Source organism: Triticum urartu, chromosome 1, assembly GCF_003073215.2.
Source record: "Triticum urartu cultivar G1812 chromosome 1, Tu2.1, whole genome shotgun sequence".
NCBI lineage: Eukaryota > Viridiplantae > Streptophyta > Magnoliopsida > Poales > Poaceae > Triticum > Triticum urartu.
Window position 1 is genome coordinate 189,322,399 of NC_053022.1, and position 10,241 is coordinate 189,332,639.

General features: G+C 42.8%; 1 protein-coding gene and 1 non-coding gene across 2 annotated transcripts; both read right to left on the minus strand.

Moving 5' to 3' along the window:
• Positions 1 to 5,767: 5,767 nt before the first annotated feature.
• LOC125533325 lies at positions 5,768 to 5,897 on the minus strand. The gene has a single exon (XR_007294220.1). It is a non-coding gene; the product is annotated as a small nucleolar RNA Z247 (small nucleolar RNA).
• A 3,507-nt stretch (positions 5,898 to 9,404) lies between these two features.
• On the minus strand, positions 9,405 to 9,950 carry LOC125522206. Its single transcript, XM_048687321.1, has one exon. The coding sequence runs from the start codon at positions 9,948 to 9,950 to the stop codon at positions 9,405 to 9,407; it is 546 nt and encodes a 181-aa protein (XP_048543278.1).
• Positions 9,951 to 10,241: the final 291 nt, after the last annotated feature.

Sequence of the window (10,241 nt, forward strand, 5' to 3'; positions counted from 1 at the left end):
TAATCCACCTCGATTATATCGTAGCGGTGCTTAGGCGAACCCTTGCGTTGGTAGCATCATCATCACCGTTACCACGCCGTCGTGCTAACGAAACTCTCCCGTGAAGCTTTGCTAGATCAGAGCCCGCGGGTCGTCATCGAGTTGAACGTGTGCAGAACTCGGAGGTGTCGTGCATTCGGTACTTGGATCGGTTGGATCGTGAAGACGTACGACTACATCAACCGCGTTGTGCTAACGCTTCCGCATTCGGTGTACGAGGGTACGTAGACACACTCTCCCCTCTCGTTGCTATGCATCACCATGATCCTGTGTGTGCGTAGGAATTTTTTTTTGAAATTACTACGTTCCCTAACAACGAGTTCATCTACAACGCGACCTCTCTGCGGGGCTACTCTGAAAAACAATATCAAGTATGTAACCAATAATATTCACAATTTTATTTTATTACCATCATTTGTGTTGAGTTCCATTCATATATATGTATTGACCCCCTTCTTTAAATTAGGTCTGGCAGATGCGGGATGAACACCTACCACATGATCGCATACGAGCAATTCAAGAGGAATTGGCGGGATTCTTTCTTGACCACGTCATACATAAAGCCGGAGAATACCATGTGGAAATTGATATAGACATGAGATGTTAGGGATTGTAAGAGATGTTATACTTTATAATATGTAGCTAGTTGCGTCGGACAAGTATACGAAAACTTGTTGTTTGACCAATCTCTTAGAGAGAGGTCACTCCTCTTTGTATATGTTCATGACGATCTTGTGTAATTAATGGTTCCTTCATTTGCTTACCAGCTAGCGTGTCGAGTTCTCTCTATATGTATACAGTAGCTAGCGTCAACCAAGAACGGAGAAAGAGAGGACACTTCTGTCTATTAGCTAGCTAACACAATATATGAAACCCCTAAATTAACCCTCCAAAACCCCCAAACCCCTCCCCCTTCATTCAAAAAAAAACCCTAGCTCCTGCCAGCTGCTGAAGCGTGGATGCCTTTTGGTCCCTGTTGGTGTGTTACAAACCGGGACTAAAGGGCCTCCTGCCTGGGCGCCCCGCAGTGGCCACGTGGAGCCCCTTCTATTCCGTTTCGTAAGCAAACCGGGATTAAAGGTTTTGGGCTTTAGTTCCGACCCTTTAGTCCCGGTTCGAGAACCGGGGCTAAAGGGCCTCTAGAACCGAGACAAATGGGTTGTTTTCTACTAGTGTATGGGAGCTACAATCACCCTTGGGCATTTGGAGTTTTCTCGAAAAAACCTTGGGCATTTAGCCCTCGGTGGCTCTCACATCCTCTGTAAATTTTGATACTCTTGGATTGCGATGGCATCTAACTCCGTGATTCACCCTTCAAGGCTTACTACATAGTATATTTTAAACTGTTTCTCCCTTTGGCTCTTTAGATTTAGAGACTCTCTCAACGGGAGGCTGCCAAGTCTTGCTGCTTTAATTATCCTCCGACATAGATGCTCTTACGTAATCTGACAAACATATGGAGAACGCATTTTAGTGCTCGAGCTCGCTGGAGCTTGAAAATTTTAGAAAATTCAAGATTCAAACTTCCCGGTCTCATGTTACGTAGTCTGGCAGTGCTCTGAGTAAAAAACGATGTTATGTGTAAGTGTGTAAATTTTAAGGATGAAATACCTTAAAATCTGATCTGTATAAAAAAGAAAAATTCATGATCGGGAAGTTGTATGAATAATTGGGAAGCGTAGAACCCTTTGCTCGGCCGCACTTGTATTTATATCAATAATGTCGTGGCTTACAAGATGATCGATCGAAGAGATCATTTACAGATGGTCGGTTACAGAAACGGGAAGGGGTTGGACAGAAGAAGAGATAGAGAAAGAGTACAAGTTTAAACATGAGGAGTCCTATATCTATTCAACTATTCCAACACCCCCCTCAATCTAAACCTAAGTGATTCCAAGGTTAATATTGTACTTGAACTCATCCAACCTTCTCATGGTAAGAGGTTTTGTAAAGCCATCAGCCAGTTGATCTCCAGTGGGTATGAACTTTATGTCAAGTAACTTGCGAGCTACTCTTTCTCTGACAAAGTAGAAATCAAGTTCAATATGTTTAGTACATGCATGAAACACATGATTAGCTGAAAGATAGGTTGCACCAATATTATCACACCATAACCTTGCAGCTTGTGGAGTTTCTACTCCAAGCTCATAAAGCAAAGTCTGAATCCACATGACTTCAGCTGTGGCATTTGCTAGAGCCTTATACTCAGCCTCAGTACTCGATCTTGAAACTGTAGCATGTTTCCTTGCACTCCATGATACAAGATTTGTCCCCAGAAACACAGCAAAACCACTTGTGGATCTCCTATCATCAGCACACCCTGCCCAATCTGCATCTGAGTAGCCAGTCACAAGCATAGATGGCGACTTGACAATTTTAAGTCCAAGTCCTTCTTAGAATTTTAGATACCTCACAATTCTTTTAACTGCTATCCAATGAGTTGTAGTAGGTGCATGCAAATACTGACAAACCTTGTTCACAGAGTAAGAAATATCTGGACGTGTGAGAGTCAAATATTGTAAAGCACCTACAATACTTCTGTAGTTTGTTGCATCTTCTAGTCCAAGTGCTTCTCCACTTTCAATTGTAAGTTTTTCTGAAGTGGAGATTGATGTACTTACAGGTTTGCCGTTCTCCAATCCTACTCTCCTGAGTATGTCATGTGCATATTTCTCCTGTGATAGAAGTATACCATCTTTTACGTGTTTGACCTCTATACCAAGAAAATAATGAAGATCTCCCAAATCTTTAAGGGCAAACTACATCTTTAAATCCTTGAGCAAACAAGTGGTGGCATCTGGACTTGAACTAGCAACAATAATATCATCAACATATACCAGAACATATATAGTGAGATTACCCTTTTTGTAGAAAAACAATGAGGTATCTGCCTTAGATGGTGTAAACCCAAGTTGTTGTAACTGTGTGCTCAACCTTGAGTACCAGGCTCTTGGGGCCTGTTTCAAACCATATAAAGCTTTGTCTAGCTTGCAAACAAGATGAGGTGTGCTTATATTCTGATAACCTGGTGGCTGCCGCATAAAAACCTCTTCTTCCAGAACACCATGAAGAAACGCATTCTGAACATCTAGCTGCCTTAGGCTCCAACCTCTGGAAACAACAATAGACAACACAAATCGAATAGTAGCTGCTTTAGCAACAAGGCTAAAAGTATCTTCATAATCAATACCAAACCTCTGCTTGAAACCTTTTTGCAACCAATCTAGCCTTATATCTGTCTATGCTTCCATCAGACCTTCTCTTGATTTTGTACACCCATTTACAATCTATGATATTCTTGCCTTTTTCTAGTGGTACTAAATGCCATGTTTTATTTCTCATGAGTGCTTCATATTCATTATCCATGGCTCCCTTCCAATATTTATTAGCAAGTGCGTCATGCAAATGAGTTGGTTCACCCATACTAGTAAGAAAGGCACGTTTTATTATAGCATACCTTATATTACCATCTTTGTACACTTTTTCCTTGATACACCAGATTGAGATCTAGTATGTCGACATGGAACTTCAGGTGCACGGGCTTGAGTGGTTATTAATTCTACACCAGAATTCTTGTTCACAGACAATCCCGCTGAATCTGCTGTATAAGGCAGTTCCTGATCCGAGGCAATAGAGAATCCCGCTGGATCTGCTGTATCAGGCAGTTCTTGATCCGAGGCAATCCCCCTAGCGATCGTTGCGTCAGCAGGGAGACGTCGTGTGGCACCCTCGATGACCTCCCGCTCGGTCTGGCGAGCCGATACAATCGAGCTGGGCCCCGCGCATGTTGTTTTGTCACTCGATGGCCCATCCCATGTGGACGTGGCGCACGGAGAGCCGCACCGGCCCGTACTGCTGGGGCTATCGGCCACCAGCGGGCTTGGCGCATGCAGCGCACTGAGATCCTTCTAGGATCGCGCGTTTGCCAGCCCTGCCACACTGATGTGAGGGTTTTCCTCGGATAATGCGCCGCTGCTGTCGTCTGAATCAGCCTGGGATCCAGTGACAGTCTTGTTTTTACCCTCTTGCACAAAATCATACCCTGAATCCGCACACTTAGCATCAAGATTAAAATTTTCTTTGGAACTAGTCACATTATCAGCATTATTTAATTCACACCCGTACCCTTTATGAAGATTACTGTAGCCAAGAAAAACACACTAAGTGGAACGAAACTCAAGTTTGTGTCGATTATATGGATGAAGATTGGGGTAACAAGCACACCCAAAGATTTTGAGAGAATTATAATCAGGCTTTTGATGAAACTATCTTTCCAAAGGAGTAGTATTGCCAATGACTTTGCTGGGGAGACGATTGATAAGATAAGTAGCAGTAATGAAAGCTTCATCCCAGTATTTTAATGGCATTGATGCATGAGCTAGGAGGAATAGACCTACTTCAACAATATGGTGATGCTTACGTTTGGCAGAGCCGTTCTGTTGATGAGCATGAGGGCAAGAAACATGATGAGGAATTCCAATATTGCGAAAGAAGGAGCTGAGTTTTTCATACTCTCCACCCCAGTCACTTTGTATTGAGAGAATTTTTCTGTCAAAGTGATGTTCAACAAGCTTTTGAAATTCTTGGAAGATAGAGAGAACTTCATATTTGAACTTAAGAAAATATATCCAAGTGAATTTGCTATAATCATCGATAAAACTAACATAATATTTTTTTCTACCAAAAGAATCTCTTGCATGACCCCATACATCACTAAAAGTAAGTTCCAACGGAGCATGAGACACACTATTTGACCTAGGATAGGGGAGTTGGTGACTTTTTGCACATTGACAAGCATGACAAACAGACTCAATATGTTGATGGGATGTCAATGGAAGATTGTCTTTATTCACTACTTGCCTAACTATGATCGAAGAAGGATGTCCTAATCTTTGATGCCATCTCGCCAAGGAGGGCTTGACGACAGAGTGAACTTGATGACGACGCTTTCGACTAAGTGCTCCGGATGTGATGGGGTAGAAGCCTCCAATGCATCTACCGTGGTGGATAAGCTCCCTCGTTGCCCGATCCTTGATAAAAAAATACGTCGGATGAGTTTCAAAGAAGACATTATTATCAACAATTAAACGAGACATAGATGCTAGATTCTTGTCGGCTTGAGGAACATGAAGGACATCTTTTAAAGATAAATCACGTTTAAAAGTAGGGGAACTAATAGATGCTTCACCAATGTGACAAATGTCCATACCTGCACCGCTAGCGGTGTGAATCTGATCGTTGCCGATGTGCTTCTCTCTCATGGCTAGTTTCTCAAGTTCATTGGTGACATGATCCGTAGCTCCAGAGTCCGCGTACCAGATGGTTACATCTCCACCTTGCTTCCTGATTGCAGCTGGTACATGACGGGCATCAGGCACATAATCCTCATCAAAACGGTGCCAACAATCCAAGACTTCATGGCCCAGTTTTTTGCAAGGTTGGCACCGAACCTGGTTGGAAGAAGAAGATCCACCGGCAGAGTTATTGTTGGCGTATCTAGCAGAGGCATTTGTGTTGGTGTAGCCGCCCCCACCAGTACGCGCGCCCTGATTGTTGCCGCTGCCATAGTACTTGTTGTTACTGCCCTGATTGCTGCGGGCGCGCCCTCCGCTGCTACTGCTGTTGCGGTTTCGCCCCTGACCATGCCCACGGCATGCTCCGCGACCACAGGACACTTCATTAATGGAGGACTGGCGGATGTTCATACCATGGAGAAGGTTTAGGCGGGCATCGAAGCTCAGTAGCTGGTTGTAGAGCTCCTGGACAGTCACGGGCTCTACCCGAGCCGCAAGTGTTGATACGACCAGGTTGTAGTCAAGGTCGAGACCACCAAGGACATGGGAGACGATCTCAGCGCTGCCTAGCACTGCTCCGGAGCTGGCAATCTCATCTGAAAGCATCTGGATTTTGGCAAGATACTCCGCCATAGTCAGATTTCCCTTCTTGAGGTTTGTGAGCTCGATGCAGGTGTTGATAGCTTGAGCTTGGGTTTATGCAGCAAACGTGGCATGGATCGCCGCCCATGCCTCCGCCGGCGTCTGAAGAGTGACCACCTGTGCAAGGATTTCGCGAGAGAGAGAACCCATCAAAAAACCTTGTACTTGTTGCTGTTGTGCATACCAGAGGACGCGCGCGAAGTTGGCGATCTGCTCCCCTTTTCCATCTTTGGTGATGGTGAGAAATTCTGGCGGCGCTTGGCTCTCCGGATCGAGGTGGTGTCCCATCTGTGTGCCCTTGATTTGGGGCAGCACGATGGCTTTCCACATGAGGAAATTGTTCCTCGTGAGCGTCTCTTGGGGCGGTGATCCGATGGACATGGTATGGGAGGTGGACATTGAGGATGGTGCGAAGGTGGATGAGGAGGCAACGGACGTGGAGAGCGCACTCATGGTGCTAGATTGGGTGGAAGCGGTGGTCATGGCTAGGTTGGGGTAAAGCTAGATGCGATCTCCTTTTGATCTCTAGGAAGAAGTTGATCTGATTACCATGTAAGAATAATTGGGAAGCATAGAACCCTTTTCTCGGGCCGCACTTGTATTTACATCAATAATGTTGTGGCTTACAAGATGATCGATCGAAGAGATCATTTACAGAAGGTCGGTTACAGAAATGGGAAGGGGTTGGACAACAGAAGAGATAGAGAAAGAGTACAAGTTTAAACACGAGGAGTCCTAGGAGGGGAACGTTTGGTTCTCGGTACATATGTACCCTATATGGAAAAAAATTAGCAATTCAATAAAAAGTCAAAAATTTCTGAAAATATTTTTGAAATAAACATGACCTTTCATTGTACTTGTGAGAAAAGTTTCACAAAAGGAAAATTCCTCTTTGACTTCATTTCAAAAAAGACAAATTTTCTGTCAAAATAGCGTGAATAGTGACCTATAATAGCAAATAATTTTTGTCTTTTTCGCTGTGAAGTCAGCGTTGGTTCTTTTTTGGTGAAAACTTATATACTAGTGCGCAAGTAAGTCAAGTTTAATCTAAAAATACTTTTGAACCATTTTGACTTTTTGTTTAATTATTTTTAAAAAATATCCCATATAGGGTGTATATACATGCGAGAGCCAAAGGGTATTTGCCCGGAGTCCTATCTCTATTCAACTATTCCAACAGGAGTATGTATAATATCATGTGTTAAAAAACCTCTGATTTGTTTCTTTCTTTTTTGCGCAGCCATCATATCGACGTATTTTGCCCTTAAAACTTACACACATGTATTGTGCCCTAAAAATTTACACACATGTGTTATGCCTTCATGCATATCTGACTTGTTTTCAGAATTTTATGAATTTTGAATTAGGAGGCCTGCATAGAGGCTGAGCTTCAAAAGCAGTTTTCGAAACATATGCGGCTTCCATTGGTGTCCCCCCCCCCTCCCCCTGTCGGTTCAAAAAACAATTATTGTTATAAATGGCAAAGCACCTTCTATGTTTACACTGGTTATTCCCTTGTGCAGCCGACAAATGAAACAGTCAAACAGGGAAGATTTTTCAGCGTACTACCAATTTAGTAAGCATAGGAATGTATGTGCACAATCTATGCTCTCGTTATTATAAATCTCGGTAATCCAAAAGTATTATAAAGAGGTAATTACATCGGTGGTGCTTGAACTTGCCCTGCATGTTCAGTTTAGTGCCTGAAGTTGAAAAATACACCGAACTGGTTCTAAAACTTGGTTGGTGCATGCAAATATGGTGCTAAACACATTTGTAGACGTATAATGTGCTGACATGGCACCATATTTAAGTGATGTGGCATGGGTCCACTTGTAATAACGAAATATGATTTGTGCGATGCAAAATATGATTATTTAAATACTATGACTAGTGGGTCCTGGCTGTCAGTCCAGAAGGAAAATTGAAATTAAAAATCGTGCTTGACAAAGCTCGAACGAGCAACCTGCTGCTTGACTGCTTCCTGGTTGCAGGGCTCTAACCACTCTTACATTATTGATTTGTAATATAAAGGCATAAACGTGCTGCAGCCAGTGGCCCATTTAGCACATGTTAATTTTTTAAAAAGTCTGTAAATAATAATAATAATAAAAATAATTATATTAAAATATTCGTGTGTTATTAATAATTACCTCATGGTATACGAATATTTGTGTTTTATTAATAATTAACTCATGGTATATGAATATTTGTATTTTATTAATAATTAACTCATGGTATACAAATATTTGTGTGCATGTATTGTTTTGAAAGTTCTATAAATAATAAAAAAAATAACCACATGGTACACAAAACAAATATATAGAGGTATGTTATAAAATAATACACTAAAAATGTTCCTGTAATTTTAAACATATTCACTTATTATATAGAAAATACTGTTTGGAATATAATATATGATTTTTGTGAAATCTTTAGTATACAAACATTTAAAATATACAGTCATGGATTCTCTAAGAATGTTCAATAAATGTTTTTTTTAAATTAGTGAATACAAACATTTTTATACACAAGTCAACTATTAATAAGACATGACATTTGGATCTAATATTTATTATTATGACTATAATTTAGAAGTGTTTTACAATTTTTTAATTTAACATGTGCTAAATGAGCCACTGGCTGCAGCCCATCTAAGCACCACAAGCCTTTGCGTTTATAATTCATTTATAAGTTTTTCTCAAAAAAATATTAATAAGCAGGACGGGGCAAAGTTTTCGTAGAAGCATAACTGGTGTACTGGTCGGCATGGCTTGTCTTGAAGCTTTTGCTCGCAGGAGCTTCAGATCGCACGACTTTGTTCGTGTAACTTCTAAAAATTTATTTTTCCTTCTATACTGACAAAAGGGACCCACTAACCATAGAGTTATATATTTTATTAAAGTGATAATGTTTCGTTGCTACAAGCGGGCCCCATGCCACGTCAGCCAAATACAGTGCCATGTGAGCACACTATACGTCTACATGTGAGATTAGCACCGTATTTGCACATGTCTGTCAAGTTTTAGAACCAGTTCGGCGTATTTTTTAAATTCATGCACTAAACTGAACATCCATGATAAGTTTAGACACCACCGGTGCAATTGCCTCTATTATAAACGACACATAAGACATAAAAAAATTAACAAGAAACTCCACCATCAACAAATTAACAAGAATGGATCAAAGGAAGTGAGACCAGTCAAGAATAACAAAAGAAAAAGGCCCTCCTCCTCATTTCGAGACCTACTCAACAAAGGCAGGCCCGGTAAAAAATAATAAAAGGAAATTGTCAAGAAACAAGTAAGTATATAGGAAACGATCTTCTGTTATAACAGAATGGCAAACTCAAGTCCTTGCATATCCTTGCATTAGCTTCTGCCAGCCGTGGCCATCCCATGCATGACTGCGTGCATGCAAGGGTACGTCTCACATCATGTTGGCCAGTTGCATGCAATTATTGGCCATCTGGCTGAGCTCTTCGTCGTACTTGAGCATTGGGTTTGGTATCCCGGACTGCTGGAACGGCCGGTCGCACGACTGGAAGTCTTGCACGGCGAGCTGCAGCATGATCTTGGCCGTGCCCTTGTCTTTGAAGGTGATGGCCCGCTGCGCCGCGCCGATGGTGTCCTGGGTGTTCATGTACATGGTGTCGCAGAAGCTCAGCGCCTGGGTCTGCGCCGGTGTCCCCTTGCGGGACGCGCTTGAGACGAACTTCCGGGCCTGCGCCGTTCGCTTGGCAAACGCGTCAACCTGCATGTTAAGCACTGCCAGATTGTCGATGGTCGGGTACTTGTCCGCGTGTTTCCCAGCCGTGCCCTTGCACAGCTCGGGGAACGGTGTATGCGCGCATACGCCGGCAACCAGCGGGTTGATGGGGCCGCCCCTCCCTCTAGCCGTCGCCAGCGGTAGGAAGCTGGCGGATAACATCGCCGCCACGATGAGGACACCAAGCCGTGCGTTCGCTAGCGCCATAGTTTATTTTGTTGGGTCTCTTGTTGGTGATCGGCAGCTAAATATACATGGAGCGGCGCACCAAGACAAGGCAAGGAGAGGGTAGTGAGATGTGCTAGGGTGGTGACGCTCTTATAGGGGGCTTCCTCGGCCTCGGAAATGGTGGTCGACCTTTTGTCTTGGAGCTGACGACGACCATTGATTTTGTGTTGTTTCGTTGGTCCTCCATGTTTGTGGGGTGTGTTGACACTTGACTCCTGTGCATGTCTCAACCATTCATTTGGTTGGAGATCCGCATGCATGCATGCTTAC

What these genes read in the sequence shown, in the direction of transcription:
- LOC125522206 (XM_048687321.1), bottom strand. Translation starts at nt 9,950, where the DNA reads ATGGCGCTAGCGAACGCACGGCTTGGTGTCCTCATCGTGGCGGCGATG.